This window comes from Rana temporaria, chromosome 1 (assembly GCF_905171775.1).
Source record: "Rana temporaria chromosome 1, aRanTem1.1, whole genome shotgun sequence".
In the NCBI taxonomy this organism is placed as follows: domain Eukaryota; kingdom Metazoa; phylum Chordata; class Amphibia; order Anura; family Ranidae; genus Rana; species Rana temporaria.
Window position 1 is genome coordinate 634,885,438 of NC_053489.1, and position 21,304 is coordinate 634,906,741.

At 43.9% G+C, this 21,304-nt stretch overlaps 1 protein-coding gene across 1 annotated transcript in view; it reads right to left on the reverse strand.

Moving 5' to 3' along the window:
• Positions 1-21,304, reverse strand: part of SLC2A9 (solute carrier family 2 member 9) — a 469,231-nt gene that overhangs the window by 231,375 nt on the left and 216,552 nt on the right. The window contains exon 10 of the mRNA XM_040335426.1: positions 891-992. Coding sequence (XP_040191360.1) covers positions 891-992 — 102 coding nt within the window. The remainder of the gene's footprint in view (positions 1-890; positions 993-21,304) is intronic.

Below are 21,304 nucleotides of genomic sequence, written 5' to 3' on the forward strand. Positions count from 1 at the left end.
AGTGTAGAGGTGGGCGGGGAGTCCACTGACATCACGACTCCACCCACTGAGCTCCAGACAACAGACCCACCCACAGAATCTGCAGTTTTTCAGTTTTTATAACAGAGGGGAGACATTTCACAGGTAAGGATACATGCAGGAGGCATCTATATCCTTATAGATCAGCACTATGGCAGTAGTTTAGAAAGGATGAAAGTGGGTTTACATCCACTTTAAGTTGCCTAATTGTAAGTGTATATTACATTTTATATTAAATTATGAGGCTTTCCTCTTCTCTCCGCGCGTTTTGGTTGTACTGCTACCAGATTCCTAAGCATTGGTTGCCTTGGAATTATTACTATCTCCACCCGTGAATCAGATTTCTCCTCCAGCCTGACCGCTATGTACATTGGAATTAGATCTCTCCTCCAGCATGATCGCTGAGTCCATTGGAATTTAAACAAGCGCATGTGATCTCTATTACCTGAGATCCACTATTTCTGGTAAGAGGCGAGTGTTTGTGGTGAAGGAATTTATCAGAACACTGTGTTTATCCGGATCGCATTAGGATTACTAATAATTTATCATTTTTGATTATCACCATTACCATTGGTTTGGTATCAGATTAGTGCACCTATTTTTTAATTATGTGTAGGCATTTTCCATACAGAGTGTTATGCTCTCCAAAGGTAGTCCATGAACCTCCAAGGAGCTAACAAAGCATGTGCAGGATAACAGGGTAGAAATCTAGGACAAAGGATAGTCTGGGCTGTAAGCTAAGATCAAATTATATATATTCTAAATGTGTTGAGAAGGAAAGAGGAAGGGCCACCTGGGATGTTTTCTTTGATACTATATTGTTTAAAATAATACATTCTCATTTACACTGGAAATTACAGAATAATCTTTACCTGAAAAGTCAGCGATACAGTCAATATGCCAAAAAACAGAGTCATTAACCCAAATCCACCAATCAGAAGCACTCTTCTTCCCAGTTTTTCAATAGTTATGCCCTGTAAATAAAAGACAAATACAGTAGCTGTTTTTAATCTTAATATCTCCTGCAAAAAAATAACAACAATGAGATAAACAATGTAACTTTTTTGTGCCATTGATTCCAAATCTTTTTACTTCAGTTTTTCCTGGATAAATCAAAGATACATTTATGGTATAGAAATGCCATCTTAAAGTGGCCTTACCTTGTACTCTGTACCAGGGCCGTTTGAAGGAATTTGGGGGCCCCAAGCAAAATGGAGATGGAGGTCCCCCAAACCCCCCCCCCCCCCGCATGCACGCACACAAAGCCTACAGCCCCTCCTTATGTTTTATTTACCCCCCTGTGTCCTTCTTACTCCCCCTCCCTATGTTCTTTTTACCCCCCCCCATGTTTTTTTTTACTCCCCCCTTCCTATGTTTTTTTACTCCCCCCATGTTCTTTTTACTCCCCCCCTCCCTCCCTATGTTCTTTTTACTCCCCCACCCTATCGTACCGCGCGGCAGGAGATTCAGTTTCCTGTTCCCAGCCGGACTGAAAGGAAGTGAGCACTCAGGAACAGGAAACTGGATCTCCTGTACCTCGCGGTACCCAGCCGGACTGACAGGAGGAAGGAAGAGGAGCTCAGCCACGCTACAGGGAAGGGGAAGAAGTGACGAGAGAGGCAGCCGCTTGAGGCTCTCTATGGAGCGCTCAGGCGGCTGCAGCATTTATAGGAAGCGCAGCAAGGGCCCTGCTTGGGGGCCCCAGGCCAGCTCGGGGGCCCCAAGCAATTGCTTGGTTTGCCTGTCTTGTCGCGACAGGCCTGCTCTGTACTCTGCTTGACAAAGGGCTCTCTACATTGCAGATAAAGAAGCAAAATCTCATGCATCTGCTCATTGGATAACAGTCCTGCCAATCATGAGACTTAAGCTGGCCATAAATGGATCGGAATTTGAGCGGCTCAGCAGGGACTGGCTGAATTTTGATCCCTGTATTGAAAATGTGGTTGAACAGAAATCAATCTGCCGAACCATTTCTGTTCAACCTCCCTGATGGAAAAATTTCAATCAGTCTGCCCAGTGTCAGAATACAAAGACACAGACAATGGGGTAGATTCAGAAAGCAATTGCGTCTGCGTATCCATAGATACGCAGCGCAATTGCTAATTTGCGCCAGCGTATCGACTTTTCTGTATTCAGAAAGCTTGATACGCCGACTGCAACCTAAGATATGACTGGCATAAGGCTCTTATGCCGTCGTATCGTAGGCTGCATTCTTACGCTGGCCGCTAGGTGGCGTTCCCGTAGTGGTCAGCGTAGAGTATGCAAATTGCATACTCACGCCGATTCACAACCGTACACGCGCCCTGTGTTCGCATTTTACGTCGTTTGCGTTCGTCGGTTTCTGCGTAAGGCTGCTCATGCTATTAGCAGGGGCAGCCAATGCTAAGTATACCCGTCGTTCCCGCGTCGCGATTTTTAAAAATTATGTCATTTGCGTAAGTGAATCGTGAATGGCGCTGGACGCCATTTACGTTCACGTTGAAGCAAATGACGTCCTTGTGACGTCATTAACCGCAATGCACGTCGGGAAAGTTTCCCGACGGAGCATGCGCACTACGTTCGGCGCGGGAACGCGCCTAATTTAAATGATCCACGCCCCCAACGGGATCATTTAAATTACGCGCGCTTACGCCGGCCAGTTTTACGGAGCGCCCGCGCAAATTACGGAGCTACTCCTTCGTGAATGAAGCATAGCGCAAGTAATTTACGGAGGCGTAGCGTTAAAACGGTACGCTGCGCCTCCGTAAGAGTGCGCAGCCCTACCTGAATCTACTCCAATGTCTGGTAAAAGAAAAGTATGGCTTTAAAAAAACAAACAGCCATACTCACCTAGATGGCTGCAGCACCGATCTCCCCACCACTTCTAATGCCGCGTACACACGATCTGATTTTCTGTCTTAAAAGTCTTGGATGGTTTTTCCGACGGAATTCTGCTCAATCTTGGCTTGTATACACACGGTCACACAAAAGTTCTCGGGAACTTTCGACCGTCAAGAACATGGTGACGTACAACACTACAACGAGCCTAGAAAATGAAGTTCAATGCTTCTGAGCATGTGTCGAATTGTTTCCGAGCATGAGTCGGAATTTTGTGCGTCGGAATCGCTACAAACGATCATATTTTCCAATAGGAATTTTTTCGGTCTGAAAATTTGAGAATCAACTCTCAATCTTTAAATCGCAGAAATTCCGACAGCAAAAGTCCGATGGAGCATACACACGGTCGGAATTTTCATTCAAAAGCTCACATCTGACTTTTGCTGTCGAAATTTCCGATCGTGTGTACGGGGCTTTAGACCTAGAACTGAGCGATTAAAGATTCCAGACTGCTTATCGCTCAGTTCTCGGTCTTCAGCCTGCAGAGATTTGTTTGCACAGCTTTGCTGGAATCCTGCATGGGACATTTGAATATATTTTTTTTATATATTATCATTTTTTGTAAAAAAAAAAAAAAAATTCACAATATCAATTTATTCCACACTTATTTTTCATGTTTTAAGTAGCGCACTTATTTCCTTTTTATATATAAGTTGATTGGAGCCCATTATTAGGCTTCTTTGTATTGAGGTGCAGCACTTTATAATTTAATTTTTATGTCACATTTATTTTATATTTCAAGCATTCACTTTTACTAAGGGGTTAGCGCGGATTGTCTTTGATTTCCATGCAGAGAGCCAGTGACTGTCAGTCACCATCTCCCTGCCCTGGTCCTCCAAAGCTCACTGGAGTGCAGTGTTAATTTTGTCAAAGAAATTAACACTATTTTAGTTGACTAAAACTAAAAGGAGAGATAGGCCTCCCCAACATCAAAAAAATACTACATGGCCTGCCAATTAACAAAGATGGTGGACTGGACCATCCACCCCCAAGTGAAAGCATGGCTCCAAATGGAGCAGGCCATATCCCTCACACATCTCCCCCAAATTCCCTGGATAGAACACAGCCATGTTTCTCCATCCTGTAAACCCCCCCCCCCCCCCCGCATAGGGACAACACTACTGACCTTCCAATAAGCCTGCCGTATGTATAACTTGTCATCCTCCCCCAGGCCACCTAACCCCAATTTGCATTAACCAAGCTTTACACCCAGGCATGGCAGAGGCTTTTCTCAAGGACAACTGGCCACATCCTACAGTCCGAGCAGAACATTTATTCGATAAAGATCGTCTTCTACCTTTACGCCGAGTACACACGATAATTTTTCGGGTTGTAAAAAACATTGTTTTTTAAAAATGTAATTTAACCACTTAAGCCCCAAGCCTGTTTTTCAGATTCGGCGTTTACAAGACTAAAACAGTTTTTTTTGCTAGAAAATTACTCCCAAACATTATATATATTTTTTTTCTAACACCCTAGAGAATAAAATGACGGTCATTGCAATACTTTTTGTCACACCGTATTTGCGCAGCGGTCTTACAAGCGCACTTTTTTTGGAAAAAATTCACTTTTTGTAATTAAAAAATAAGACAACAATAAAGATTATGGGCCAGATTCACAAAAGAGATACGACGGTGTATCTCCTGATATGCCGTCGTATCTCTGAGATACGATTGTCGTATCTATGCGCCTGATTTATAGAATCAGGTTACGCATAGATAGCCCTAAGATCCGACATGTGTAACTCAGCAGCATCCATGCAAAGGGCTGCACCAGGGAACACAAGCCGACGTATTTTACGTAGGACATGAATATGACTAGGTGTAGGTTACGTTCACGCCGTAGGCAGTGATCCGGCGTATCGTGGGGAGTAGTTCCGACGTGATTCTGAGCATGCACACTGGGATGCGACCACGGTACGGCGCATGCTCCGTTCGTTATCCGTATCTGTCTGGCGCTCGGCCCATCATTTGCATGGGGTCACGCCTCATTTGCATGGCTCACGCCCACTTCCACCTACGCCGGCTTACGCCTAGAAAACCCAGCGCAGTTTTGGCAGCACTGGCTTTGTGAATTCAGTGCTTGCCTCTCTGCGCTGCGTCGGCATAGCGTACAGGAGATACGCTACGGCGGCATAAATGTGCGCCGCTGTCTGTGAATCCGGGCCAATGTATCTTTCTCTATTTTGCTGTAGCTCAGCACGTTGGCTACATGTGGCAATTATCATATAAAAACTGTATGACATACAATTTTGAATCAGCTATACAACACATAAAATGCTGTCAGTTAATTCACTCACATCTCATTAAATGAAACTGTAATTATGGGGATTCTTCCTGAACAATGCAATCCAAGCATAAAAAACAGAGGAATAAACCACACAACAAAGAATTTGTAGCAAACTGCCGAAGCACGAATTCATTCAGTGACAGTTGACTACATTTCCTATAAGCCAGCAGAAAATGAAATTCTTGGTAGACATTGATCAGAAAAAAAAAAAGAAAGATAAACTAAGAGGAAAGAAAGCATGTATTATAAATTGGCATACTGTTCAAATACAGATATAAAATTGGCTTAATTAATAAAGTGTCTGAATTTTTAATATGCTTTTTTAAATAAGATCGAGTATGTTTGATTGATTTTAATATACAGTATACTGAAAAAATAAATTGATCTGTAACTGCCAGCCTTGTAAGCCTTTCACATACATGTATCTTGGAAAAATCAAATTTTTTCTAAATGTCAGAACTATGATGAAGAAATAAACATATTTCATACGTTTCCCTCGCAGGGCATGCTGGGGGAGAGTATATCTGTGGCAGACGCCATTTTGTGTGGTTCTTCACGCGGGTTCCAGGTTCCAGGTGCGGCACCCACCTTTAGGTTGTGCGTATCCAACGGACCCCGGCGATGGCCTACCAGGCCGGGGTCGTGCGCTACATGGAGCTCAATGTTGCTGAAAGGGGTCCCAGTGACTTACTGGGTCCCCAGCTCTATTGAGGATATCCCAGGCTGGATACCGTTCGATGGGGGGTCGGCTTGAGGAGAGCCCGGAGGCAGGTTGTCCAACAGGGCTTGAACGAACCATCGGGGATCTGGTGACCGGGACACTGACAGGTACATTTCAACTGTCACCCGGTGACCCCAACTTAATCTACTGGGAGGATTCGCTCAATCCGTTAAGCTCATCCAAGTACTAGGCCTGTGGCAGAGGTCCCTAGAGCCGTGTCTGTGGCAGAGACCTGTTCCTCCCAGCAAACCTAAAGTGACACTTCGGCTGCCAGTCTCGTGGCAGGAGTCTGTCCGGGGGCACTTTACCCACTCTGGCTAGAGTGGCAACGAACTGTAACTACTACTACTATGCTACTGAGAGCAGGATTGCTCTTTTCATATCCAGGCCTGATACTGCAAAGTTCTCTATCGCTTCATCAACCTTTTCTCCCTACCTTATGTTGATGTTGGCTATGTTGGGCCGAAAATAAAGCATTTGAAAACCTTCTTTTATTGACTGGACATTTGCTCACTACTCTACTCATCAACTACATCCCTAGACAACACTGAGAGGTAACTTAATATGTTGATCCCAACAACAAATCAGCGGCTCCTGAGGGGGTAGCACTACATTAACACAAATGTTTATGTCCAAATTCCATTGTCCATAACATGCCTGAAGGGAATGATAGAATTTCCTGTGATCTTCGCCATATCTAAAGAAATATATATCGATATAGCATGTGTTCTTTAGATGCATAAGTAATCATAGTATCTACAGGGGTAATACATATGTTCATAATTCATTCCTCTGGCGGGTGTCACCCGGGTGCGGTCCGCACCCCCCGCACCCACCTAGCAACACCTGTGTCGGGCAGGCGACTGTCCCGGTCAATTTTCCGCCCTGGGTGGCACTGGCACCGTAAGGCAAGTGCCCATGTTGGGACAGTCAGACACACGGACCTATACGCTTCATTCATCAACTTCATACATTCCATAAACTTAACATACTCATAACCCCACCCACACTCAAGAAGATTCATTGACGTCTTATACATCTAAAAACTTTGAGGAAGCAAGACGCAGCTCCTCCTTAAGCAAACTTCATCTTGGAAACAGCAGCCATCTTAGGAGACTCTGGAAACCCCTATTTTAAAGCAGCATCCATATTGACTTTGATTATACAGTTAGATAACAATTTTTCCTCTTATGCCGCGTACACACGATCGGTCAAACCGATGAGAACGGTCTGATGGACCGTTTTCATCCGACCAAACCGATCGTGTGTGAGCCCCATCGGTTAATTATCCATTGTAGCGATGAACTTCGAGTTTGAGTCGAACTCATGTTCGACTCGAACATTGCCTGTTCGCCTGTTCAGCGAACAACGAACAATTTGGGGTGTTCGCGGCAAATTCGAAAAGCCACGGAACACCCTGTTAAAGTCTGTGGGAGAAATCTAAAGTGCTAATTTTAAAGGCTAATATGCAAGTTATTGTCCTAAAAAAGTGTTTGGGGGCCTGGGTCCTGTCCCAGGGGACATGTATCAATGCAAAAAAAAGTTTTAAAAATGGCTGTTTTTTTGGGAGCAGTGATTTTAATAATGCTAAAAGTGAAACAATAAAAGTGAAATATTCCTTTAAATTTCATACCTAGGGGGGGGGTGTAAAGTCAGCATTTGAAAAAATGCATGTTTCCCGTACTAAGAACTGTCCCTGCACAAAGTGTCATTTCTGAAAGAAAAAAATACATTTAAAACTGACTTTCGGCTATAATGAATTGTCGGCTCTGGCAATTCAGAGTGAATTCATTCATAAAAAAAAAAAAAATAGCGTGGGGGTCCCCCCAAATTCAATTACCAGGCCCTTCAGGTCTGGAATGGATAATAAGGGGAACCCCGCCGTCAATTTAAAAAAATAAAATGACGTGGGGTTCCCCCCAAATATCCATTCCAGAACTGTACCAGGCCACATGCCTTTAACATGGGGAGGATGTCCCCATGTTGATGGGGACAAGAGCCTCATCCCCACAACCCTTGCCCGGTGGTTGTGGGGGTCTGCGGGTGGGGGGCTTATCAGAATCTGGAAGACCCCTTTAACAAGCGTAAATATGCACCTAAGATCCGACGGCGTACTAAGACGTACGTCAGTCGGATCTAGCCCACATTCAGGCGTATCTTGTTTTGTGGATACAAAACAAAGATACGACGGCGCATCGTAGAACTTACGCGGCGTATCAATAGATACGCCGCCGTAAGTTCTTTGTGGATCTGGCCCCACATATCTACATTACAGAGTCTATTTCTAAAAACATACTGTAGCCAGTCTGTGGGAGCCAGAATTATTGTTGGTTGGCAGGGGATCAAATAGTTATTTTACTCACTGAATTTCAGCTCAATTTATAACATTTGTATCATATTGTATTGTGTTTTTTCTGGATTTTGGTTGATATTCTGTATCTATCATTTAAAATACACATATGATAAAAATGATAGACCCTTCATTTCTTTGTAAGTGGGCAAACGTACAAAATCTGCAGGGGATCAAATTATTATTTTCCCCACTGTACATGTCAACAAGTCCTAATATCTTTTTTATATAACATACTGAGAAGTCCGAGTGTATTACATTTTTTGTACAGGGGACATACCTTTTCTCAAAATAGAAGCTTCTATTAATATAATTCTCATCATGAAGTATTTACATTTTTACTGGCTTGTCTGTTGAAATATCTATAGATTATGTCCCCAAAGATTTAAAACTTGACATTGGAATGACTCATCCAGGTGTTAGGGATTTGCGTTCTAATCGTATCCAATTACTGTGCAGGCCGATCCCTCGATCGTGGCAGGTCCCTGCGCCGCCATCCTCACTAAGGGAAACAGGCAGTGGAGCCTTGCGGCTTCACTGCCTGTTTCCTACTGCGAATGCGCGAGTTTCGCTGAGCTGTATGAATGGGCGGCTGCTCTCTGGGATACACACAGTTCCCAGAAGGCAGGGCGCCCCATTCCCCAGAAGACAACATGAGGATGAAGACCAGCCGCGGACTAGGAAGAGGCAGATTAGGAAGATCCGCCTAGCAACCACAATTTCTGGTAAGAATTTTTTTTTTCACATTTTTTTTTTTTCATTTTTTTTGCAGCATTTTGGTGTAATTTTTTTTATTTATTTTTTAGGGTGGACCTCTACTTTATGGAGAGTGGTCGGGCAGCTCGAAGTAAGCCTACAGTACCATTAAATGAGGTACTATGAATACTTATTTCTATCCCCCTAGACTTAACAAGCATTCAGGCATTTAATGCACCGCAGCCCTGCTCGGCCAGAAAAAGTGGGAAGGGCGAACATGTACCCCCACCTATTAAACCACAACAGACCACATTTTATGAACATGGGTTTTATTTTGCTGTTGGGAAACCTTGTCCTCATGTTGATGAGTATAAGGGCCTCTTCCCCACAACCCTGGCCAGTAGTTGTGGAGGTCTGCATGCAGGGGGCTTATTGGAATATGGAAACCCCCTTTAAAATCAAGGCCAACACCAGATACTGCCTTTTCCCATGTAAATGAGTACAGGGTATATAGTACATCTACTCAGTCATGAAAAAAAGAAAAATGTATCCTTAAAATAAAGACCCCCCAAATGTTTGACAAGTCCTTTGTCAAGCATCATTAGGTACCACTAGCTGAATGACAACTCCCAAAGTTGTCATCAGCTATATAAGAAAGGGACAGGGCAGTGATGTCACTTACATCCTGTCCTATTGCTTATGTAGCTAGGAAATCCCAGCCATGTAACACAATAAGTTGTGTCATCAGCGGTTTCTAGAAACATGCCAGGTGCAAGCAGAGGCGGCTCTAGGCTTTGTGAGACCTTAGGCAAATCTGAGACATGAGGCCCCAATCACGCCCAAAATGGGAAAAATAATTCAAGCGATAAAGATTAACTGTATAAATTGCACATATTAAGAGTTTTACATTTTATGAACTTTAAATTCACCGTTTATAGAATTTTCTCTAACCAATTCTTTAGGCAAATTAGGCAGCCCCGAGGCCCCTGTGGGGGGAGGCCTAAGGCGAACGCCTAATTTGCCTAATTAGAGAGCTGCCTCTGGGTACAAGCACCCACTGCTTACTTAGGAACCAGGCAGGATCAACAAGTGTTTTTTTTTTTCTTGCAATTGGTGAACAGATAAAATATAAAACTCATTTTATATTTAGACGACCAAATGGAAGCAAATGAGGGAAGTTTATTATCAGCTTTTAAATGTACTTTAAATGTAGTGATTTATAAATTAGCCATTATGTACAGCGTAGACAAGCCATTACAATGATTCTATGAAAAGAACAAAAAATATATTTACAAAAAAGTGACTAAATATCATGATTAGGTAACACGATACAGACTCAGGCCCCATACACACGATAGAATCCATCCGCTGAAAAATCCCAGCGAATGGGTTTCAGCGGATAGATCCTATGGTGTGTACACTCCAGCGGATCTGTTTCCGCGGATATTTATCCCCTGGGATGGATTTCCAGCGGATAAATATTTGATGACATGCCAAACAAATCTATCCGCTGGAATCCATCCCAACTGATGTATCCGCTGGTCTGTATAGACTCACCGGATCCATCTGTCCGAAGGGATCCCCCGCATGCGTCGTAATGATTTGACGCATGCGTGGAATTCCTTATATGACAGCGTCGTGCACGTCGCCGCGTCATAATCGCGGGGACGGCGCGACACGTCATCGCCAGAGGATTTCGGCGCGGATTTCAATGTGATGGTGAGTACACTCCATCGCATGGAAATCCGCACAAATCCTCGAGAGGATTTATCCGCGGAAACAGTCCGCTGGACCGTATTCGCGGATAAATACTCTCGTGTGTATGGGGCCTAACTCGAAGAGAAGAAAGGTATTAGTCGGGGTTACTCCTTTGGCGTCAGACTGCAGTACACTGTAATCACTGAACTACATTATCTCCATCCCTTCTCTCTCCCCCCCATCTGTCTCCCTCCCCCTCTCCTGTTCTTTCAAAACATTCACAATTTACTTTCACTTTCAGTTAGGCAGATAATATACGGTGTAAATTTCTTTCCTGCATCCACAGATTGCAGGAAAGAAACTTGCATGATTCCCCATCAACAGACAGTGGTGAAGGGGGAATATCCCTCCTGCCCAGCAATTGTATTCTCCCGACAAACAGTGATTATCACCAGTGGTTATACAGCAACCACTAGTGATAATTATAAGAGAATCTGCTAATTAATGGTTAAAAATCTCAGCCAGTTTCTGCTGAACCAGCTGAGATTTAAACTGTCTATGGCTGGTCTTAGCTCTTAGGCAGCCCATACATTGATTAGCACTGTGGAGTGTCGGCTTCCTGGCGTGATCGGGCATGTGGGATTTCAAACACACCCGAGCCCATCTCTATTGGTTGTAGACAGTTGAGCTCCCTGCAGGTTGCTTAGCAGCAGTGGACCCTTCTCTGACATGCTGATTGGGATGCAATCCAGGTGATGCTCTTAGTCAAATCCTAGTCATAAATATCAGAGATCAAAGCCCACACTTTACAGGCATAGAGCCCACATGGCTGCGGAACATACGGTTGATTATATTCATGTGGTTGTACTCTTGATGCTAATAAATACTGTGTTTATTAGATCTGACTGGGAGCATCACCTGGATCACATGCCGATCAGCATGTCAACAGAGAAGGTTATACAGCATTACTGCTGCTAGGTGACCAGCTGGGGGCTCAGCTCTCTATAACCAATAGTGCCAGCCTTCCCCTGCATGCACCCATAATGTCACCAGCACTAGATCCTAATAGACTGCCGCCGCTGCCAAGGAGACAGACGCCAGACCAGCGCTGTAAATAGCAGGGACAGGACAACTGGGGATCCCCACTGTGGCAGAACACCAGGGCCCGGTGGCAAGACAACCTTTGCAACAATGATAGTTCTCCCACTGCTTTGGACCCTTATATTTTCTTGGTGTGCTGGTGACATATATCTCTTGTTTTCTGCCACCCTGGGGGGCCCCAGTATAGTAGGAAGGGAGCTCACTGCAGAACATATGAAAGGGCCCATAGTGGGATCGTAGTAAAGGGCCCCAGGCCCCATATATATATATAATTGCATTTTATAGTTAGCCCCCCTACTTTTGTCCCTGTCCCCCCATGTGCCCCCCCTAAATATGAAAGCTGGAGACGCCACTGGTCACTGGAGCTAAAGAACGGGGAGAGGTGTGTGTAAACACACCTTCCCCGTTCTTCATTGTGGCAGTCTCAGTGATCGTCTGTTCCCTGATATAGGGAAAGATGATCAATGGCATCACACGTCCAGCCCCGCCCCTCTACAGTTAGAAACACATATGAGGTCACACTTAACCCCTACAGTGCCCCCTAGTGGTTAACTCCTAAACTGCAATTGTCATTTTCACAGTAAACAGTGCATTTTTATAGCGCAAAAAATAAAAACCACAGAGGTGATCAAATACCACCAAAAGAAAGCTCTATTTGTGGGAAAAAAAGGACACCAATTTTGTTTGGGAGCCCTGTCGCACGACCGCGCAATTGTCAGTTAAAGCGACGCAGTGCCGAATCGCAAAAAGGGGCCAGGTCCTTAACCTGCATAATGGTCCGGGTCTTAAGTGGTTAATGGTCTGTGACAAGAGATTTGCATTTCTTATCCACTGCTGGAGTTTTCATTGTACCTGGGGACATCACGGACAGGGTATATACTGTATACTCATGAACAGTAGATCTGAAGTAACATTTGAACCATTGCGACCTTTAGACCTTGTTGTATTACCTGTAGTGAACCAGTTTAGCTGGTGATTACAGGCCATTGAGGGACAAATATCCTTTTTTGAAAGAAGGAAATGCACTTTATTGCCTTGTTAGAAATACTAATATGCATGGGCATTTTTTTAACCTCTAGGTCTGTAGTTTACTTACATTGTGGCAAAAGATTAGGAAGCACAGTCTAATATGCTAGTTTTGTATAACATGTATTGATTGGATCACAGCTGCTCTTTCATACTTTTTTTTCCTCTTTTGTATTGCACTACAATAATTCTGCCAAAGTACTTATCCACTGTTGAGCTTAGATATTAGGCACACAGGGAGTGCACTGCTAGAAATGAGTCAGCCAACTTATGGGATTGCATTGTAAGTAAGTAAAACCCATAAAGCACACTTACTGTGCAGCCCTACAAAGCAGGAAGCAGGGCCTATGTATGTAATGAGCACATACATCTCACCCCATGTACATATGTAATTGCAAACTATACATAATACAAGATACGTTTATTCAAATCAATCTAATGAAAGAAAATTGAAGAAACATGTCCTTAAAGGGGCTGTAAACCCTTGTGTTTTTTCACCTAAATGCATCCTATGCATTAATGCCGTGTACACACGATCGGTTTATCCAATGAAAACAGTCCGATGGACTTTTTTTATCGGACAAACCGATCGTGTGTGGGCCCCATCGGTCTTTTTTCCATCAGTGTAAAAAAAAATAGAACATGTTTTAAATTTTTCCGATGGATAAAAAAACGATAGTAAATTCCGATCGTCTGTGTGGAACTCCATTGGAGAAAAATCCACGCATGCTCAGAATCAAGTCGACGCATGCTCGGAAGCATTGAACTTCATTTTTTTTCAGGTCCTCGTAGAGTTTTACGACACCGCGTTTTGGCACGGTCGGAATTTAGTCTGATAGTGTGTATGCAAGACTGATGAAAGTCAGCTTCATCAGGATTCCGAGGAAAAAATCCATCGGATTCTATTCCATCAGAAATCCGATCGTGTGCACACGGCATAAGGTGAAAACAATTCTGACAGTGACCGGCCACCTAGACCCCCGTTTTACTCACCTGAGCCCATTCATTACCTCAGCGGAGATGCTCTCTACCCCTCTGTTGTAAACCCTTGTTTAAGGGCTCTTGATTGTATAGATTGCAGTGGCGGCTGGTGCTCAAATTTTTTGGGGGGGCGCAAACGAAAAAAAAAAAAAAACAATTGCAGCCTCACTGGGTCCATCAATTATCACCACTGTGCCATGCCATCAAACGCAACCACTGTGCCATGCCATCAAACGCAACCACTGTGCCATGCCATCAAACGCAACCACTGTGCCATGCCATCAAACGCAACCACTGTGCCATGCCATCAAACGCATCCACTGTGCCATGCCATCAAACGCAACCACTATGCCATGCCATCAAACGCAACCACTGTGCCATGCCATCAAACGCAACCACTGTGCCATGCCATCAAACGTATCCACTGTGCAATGCCATCAAAACGCAACCACTGTGCCATCAAAACGCAACCACTGTGCCATAAAATGCAGTCACTGTGCCATGCCATCAAACACAGCCACTATGCCATCAATTGTCACCACTATGCCATGCCATCAATTGTCACCACTGTGCCATCAATTGTCACCACTGTGCCATCAATTGTCACCACTGTGCCATGCCATCAATTGTTACCACTGTGCCATCAATTGTCACCACTGTGCCATCAATTGTCACCACTGTGCCATGCCATCAATTGTTACCACTGTGCCATCAGTTGTCACCACTGTGCCACCAATTGTCACCACTGTGCCACCAATTGTCACCACTGTGCCCATCAATTGTCACCACTGTGCCCATCAATTGTCACTGTCCATCCACCTCGGAGCTTTATATTATAACCTGCTGGGACTTGTAGTTCTCCATCTTCTCATGGAGAAGATGGAGATTGGAGAACTACAAGTCCCAGCAAATTATACATACAATATGGCTCTGAGGTGGATGGGTGTGGATTGCATGCACCTATCAATCCCGGGGGATTGATAGGTGCATGCAATCCACACACCCATCCACCTCAGAGCCTTATTGTATGTATAATCTGCTGGGACTTGTAGTTCTCCAATCTCTATCTTCTCCATGAGAAGATGGAGAACTAAAAGTCCCAGCAGTCTAACTGCAATAACAGGCTCCAATCGGGATGGGGATCAAGCAGTGCAGGATTGGCTTGATCGCCCCCAAAGTCATCAGCCGTGACGTGACACAACAACCCAGGTAGGCATCCATCGGCTTACCTAGCCGACCGTTCCGCTCGGGCTGTATGAAATTATGTGCGCTCCCGCGTGACGTCACTTCCGCTTTTCGTCTAAAAGACGAATGGCCGGAAGTAACAATGCTCCCGCCTCCCAGCACCCATACAAGCACTGTCAGGGGGATGGGAAGCTCATCAGCGCTTTGCAATGCGCTCGATAGGCGGGGATTGAAAAGCCCGCATATGAAGCACCATGTATGCAATCTAAAGATTGCATCGACACTGCGCTTCATAGGGCAATGGTGGCCGGCGCTCAAACATTTTTTAAGTAAAGGAAAAAAATTGTTTTCAAGTTTCTTAAAGGGGCCACTGAAAAAAAAAAAATATATATATATATTTTGTTGTGCCTACAGGAGGGGGGGGGCGGCGCCCGGGCGCCCCCTATGGGCGGGCCGCCACTGATAGATTGATAGCAGCGCAGCCATTGGCTCCCACTGCTGTCAATCAAATCCATTGACGCAGGCGCCGTGGGGCCGAGTCTGGCATTCTGTGTCTATGAACGCATATTCTGGGCTCGGGAGCGCGCCCGCAAGGTAACCCACCCCCCGGGAGTGTGCTTCTCCCAGGTGGATTTACCGATGCGAGGAGAATCCGCAAACGCGGGAGGGGGGACCTTAGAAGACAAGGTTCGGGGCCACATTGTACAAAACTAGCTGCACAGTAGAGGTAAGTATATGTTTGTTATTTTTTGTTTTTTTAAACGAGGGTTTACAACCCTTTTGAACTGTTTTCTACATGGCCATTACACATAAAGCCTATCAATGTATTTTCTAAATTGTAGTCATCAGTATATTTCATTTTAGTACATTTTTATATTGCCATCCATAAGGTTGCCTTTATTACAGTGAATGAAGTACCATATAATTTAATCCTTTCTCTGATTTAATGTTTAGAAAATTTTAAGCTCAGCTTAAGCCATTGAAGTGGCGTAATCACAGCAACCTGAAGGAACGACACTTGAAAGCCACAAGGAAGAATATTCCAATAGAATCTTCTGACATAGGTTTCTTTCAGGCAGATGAAATTCTGTGTAATTCTCTTCCACAGCTCAGACAGTCCAAATGATATGTTCATTTTTGATGTCACAGAATGCCAAGGAGCTTTGAAATGCCTTGGTGATGACATGGGATGGGTTTAATAATGTAAGGTAGGGGACTGCTTTACACAGGTGGCTTGATATACCGTATTTATCGGTGTATAACACGCACTTTTTCCCCTTAAAATCAGGGGGAAATCGTGGGTGCGCGTTATACGCTGATGTCATTTTCTTTTACCAATGGGGGGGGGGGGGGGCGGGGGTGTCGTGCCGGCCGTCCCACCTCTCCTGGTCCTGTGAACAGACTAAGCAGACTGTGTGGTTTGAGCGGGGGATCCTGACCTGATCAGCTTCGCGGGGACCCGTGGGGACCCAATCCGGCGCTGTCTTGAGACCCGATCCAACGTGATCCGTCTTGAGAACCAAGACGTGCGGGAGTACAGACAAGACTACAGACGCTGACGCCAAAGCTGGGTGAGTGGAGCGGCTCATGCTGGGACTGGAGAAGCAGGTAGGAGGGCAGAGTATCCCCCCCCCCCACCCATACAGCACTCGCCTGCAGTCCCAGGCTGGAAGCAGTGCAGGCAGTTTGAAAACGAGTGTGCCGCCTTGTCCGGCAATTGATGGGACAGGTGACAGAGAGCCATATAACTATCTATGTAATGTGCTGAGATCTGTGTAATGTGCTTGGATCTGTGTAATGTGCTGAGATCTATGTGTAATGTGCTGGGATCTGTGTAATGTGCAGGGGGGCTTTGGAATATAAAAGGGGCTGTTGAAAGTTTTATTCCTGAAACTTCCCTCTTAAAATTAGGGTGCGCGTTATACGCCGGTGCGTGTTATACGCCGATAAATACGGTACTAAAAATTGTTACAGGAAGCCTGTAATAAGGGAAAAATTTTCTTCTGAAAAGCTTGTTATTTAGCTGTCATTAAATTAATTTATTTTTGTCATTATTGCATGTGAGCAGCACACCTGGTCGTGACAGCCTGTCAAACGGCGTATTCAAGAGTCAGTAACAGCAAATTGCTTGCGGCACTGGTTTATTTTCAGAAAATCCTAACTAACAATTATTTGCATCATTGCCCTGGGAATTATTTTGCCATTTGAACAGATGCAGATATGAGTAATAATATATGTTAAAGCTCTTCTTGTACTTCAGGGGTATAAATGTTTGTTTGGCCAGTGGAGAAAGGAAAAAGGACAAGTTATTCTTCATTGTCGCAGGATTCCTTCTCTCCGTGCCACCGTTACCCTGAAGCCTCTTCACTTCACAACCTGGCTGGTCACAGCTTTGTGATGTCATCATGTACAATGCAGGACTCACTGTCCAACATTGTACATGTAGCGCTCACCCCCAAAAGGGCCCACTGAATGGTCCCAAGGTTCTCTCCCGAGCTAATGTATCTGAAGCCTGGCACTCAGTCTCAATCACTTCTCTGGCTCAGTAAATAGATTAGAGGTATTCTTTTTTTTATTTTTATTGAAACTTGAACTTGGATGGGATGTTGGGTAACCGTGGGATACTCCAGCAAAGTAAAATAGAAACTTGAGGACACTTTTCTCTTTCTCAAAGCTTCCTAGCCTGGTCCTAGCAGCAGAAAATAATGGACTGAGCTTCCCAGGGATACAATAAGAAATGTCCACCTTTAGTTCATGCTGACACTGATGCAAGAGGGATAGTTACAGAACACAGTCACTTGGATTGAACACACTCACAAATGTCCCTGGATATTTAGATGTTCCCTTTCAATATCAGCCAGATATGTGTCATGTAAACTCTTTAGATCAGATTCCTAGATAAACCCTTAATACGTTCCAGCATTGTTCATTAGAATATGCCCCCCAGCTAACACAGCTTGAACCTCAATCAGTGGATTAAAAAAAAAAACACAGCTGGACTGCTCAGAAGGGCAGCAGCCCTTCAGATTGGGAACTTTTCCTCCTTTGTTCCAAACCTTAGACTATTTATGCACCCCCCAGCTACATACTGGGCACACTCCCGCCAGGGCCTTCTTAATGCATGGGCACCCCTGGGCGCATACATATTGTACATATCAAGCAATATTACAATTGCTTTATATGTACAGTTAATCCGATAAGCGCCATCATATGTGTTTTTATGGATTTTCTTGTTTTAAAATACTAAGTATAATAAACATTTATGATTTTATATAAGACTCCATGTCTGGCCTATATAGTCTGACTTTTTTCTTGGCACAAATGTTTCCCCACTCTTCCTTTACAAGTGTGTAAAGTTTGTTGTCCGGGGGACCTACGGCCGGGGAGCACCGATTTTTCAAAGCCGGGCACTCGCTTGTTAAACGGTAATTTCTCCGGTGATTTTGGGGACTTGGTACCGGCCGGTCAAAGGTCCCTTGGACCCGGAACTTGGCACACATGTAGTCCCATTTCTCATCTACAAGTGTGCAAAGTTCCATAGACTCCCATGTTAAACGTCAGTCTAGTCATGGGCACAGTGAGGCATGGGCACAGTGAGGCAAAGTGAGGCACAGTGAGGCATGCAGATGGACACCCTAGACTTATACTCGAGTCAATAAGTTTTCCCATTTTTTTGTGTGGTAAAATTAGGTGCCTCGGCTTATATTCGGGTCAGCTTACACTCGAGTACATACGGTATCTATTTTTTTATGTTTTGTATACAAGGTTATAATTTTTCTGTAGTTTTGGGCCACTACAACTTTTTTATAATGGAATGTTGGTAGCTTCCTCTGCTCTCCCCTCCTATTAAGTGCTAGTTGGATTAGTTCTAGCTACACCCTCCCCACTTATTCCATGTTCCCTCAGAAAGTCACAAAGACAGGGCTCAGGAAAGGTATTGTCTTCTTACACTTTAACAGACTATAAAAACACCCACTGTACTGCAATTAGCTTAAATAAAATTACTGTATGTTGGATTCAACTTCTGTGTATGGAATAGTTAAAGGGTCACTAAAGGAATTTTTTTTTTTTGCTGAAATTACTGTTTACAGGGTATAGAGACATAATAGTTAACCTGATTCCTTTTAAAAATGATTAAAAATAGATAAAAAAACAATCATATAATGTACCTGCAGTTTAGTTTCGTTTTTGCTGTTGTTTGCTGGTTCTCTGATGTACAGAGTCAAAGAGCCAATAGAGGGCAGTGATGCTTTGTAAAACTAAACTGGATTGGTGCTGACACACAGTAATCACACCTCCTTGATTAGTCACCACAGTGAGAAATCTCCCAGTACTGTGGTGATCAGGAAACAGACAACCAGGAAGTGTCCAGAACAGAGAGGATTTACAGCAACATCAAAGCAAAAACTAACTATGAGGACATGAAACCAGGACTGCAGTAAGGTAAAGGAAGCTATTTAGCTAAAAAAAAAATCCCTTTAGTGACCCTTTAAGGTACCTCTGGAGTGTGCCAAGTCAGCGGGTGACAATTCTTTACAGAGAGACTGAGCCCAAGGAAGTATGTCAATGCATAAAGTGTCATTTGAAACAGATCAAGGGGAATTGGTGAAAGTTTGTTGCCAGTCTCAGATGTTTACATTACAAAATGTATCCAAAATGAATGTTGTTCATCCTGTTGTCCAGGATGTACCAATCCACCAACCATGTTTTCCTGGTGCTGCAAAGAAAGCAGTGGGGATCCTGAGTGATGTCATTGACCTTATTTGACCCAGAATCCACAGTTGTCTGTTTACATTCCAGCAGCCGGGATCTGTCATTTAGAGCCGGTGGGGCAGCAGGGAAGTGATGATGGGTGGTGAGTCATCATGATTGTCAATGGATTGATGATTGATGTCAGGGGATATTTTTTATTTTACATATTTTATGTAATTCCATTACAATTTATTTTATAATTTTATTAAACCTGACATGTAGCTTTAAGGCATCCCGAAAGCATCTTATTCAAAGGATTTGTGCTTTTTCAATCATGCCTTTTAAATCACATGAAAGACCTTCTCCCCGCTGAACAGTATTTAAAAAAAAATATCTTTGCTTTGGTACATGTCCCCCATGGCAGTGCACAGCTACTAAAACCCATTTTAACAAAAAACGCCAAATTAGCCTTTAAAAAGGCCACATAATATCCAAGATTCACCTCCCACAGACTTAAATAGAAAGCTTAGCTTTTATAGGAAATTCCTTTCTACTGCTCCGTATCTGCTGATCGATTTGACACAATTAGGTAGATTCAGAGAGATTGGTGTAAACTTGCGGCGGCGTAGCTTAGCGTGTTTAGGCTACACCGCCGTAAGTTAGCGAGGCAAGTACTTGATTCTCAAAGTACTTGCCTGCTAAGTTACGGCAGCGTAGCCTAAAGCGGGCGGGCGTAAGGGTGCCTAATTCAAAGGTGTGTAAGGGGGCGTGTTTTATGTTAATGGGGCTTGACCTTACGTTTTTGACGTTTTTTTTCAAATGCGCATGCGCCGGGCGCCTACATTTCCCAGTGTGCATTGCGGCTAAGTACGCCGCACGGGCCTATTGATTTCGACGTGGACGTAAACTACGTAAATCCCTATTCACGGACGACTTACGCAAACGACGTATAAAATTTCGAATTTCGAAGCGGGAACGGCGGCCATACTTTAACATTACTATTCCATCTATTAGATGGAATAACTTTAGGCCTGATATTGCCTTACGGAAATGACGTAAATGTACTGCGGCGGCCAGGCGTACGTTCGTGAATCGGCGTATCTACTAATTTACATATTCTACGCCGACCGCAATGGAAGCGCCACTTAGCGGCCAGCCTCAATATTGCAACCTAAGATAGGACGGCGCAAGCCGTCGTATCTTAGATATGTTTAAGCGTATCTCTGTTTGAGAATACACTTAAACATAAGTCGGCGTAGATTCTGAGTTAGGTCGGCTTATCTACTGATAAGCCGGCCTAACTCTTTCTGAATCTACCTAATAGTTTTTTTATGGAGTCTAACCTTTGATTATGCTTCATCAAATGCTCAGTTTGAAAACACAAGAGCAAAAATATAATAGATTGTAGCTTGTTAGTCTTTAGATGTTCTGGTTGCATTCATTTTCCCTTTTGGGGTGTTTTTTTCCCTTCCTTTGATTTCACCTAGGATGACAGTGCTCACTTTGTATATGTTCTAGTAAAGCTGTAGTAAACCAAGGTTATAATAAAGATTACCTGTAAGTAGAAGGAATATCTCCTAAACGTGCACCATTTAGGAGATATTTATTAGGTAGATTCACGTACATTGGTGTAACTTTAGGACGGCCTAGCTTAGCCAGTTTAGGCTACA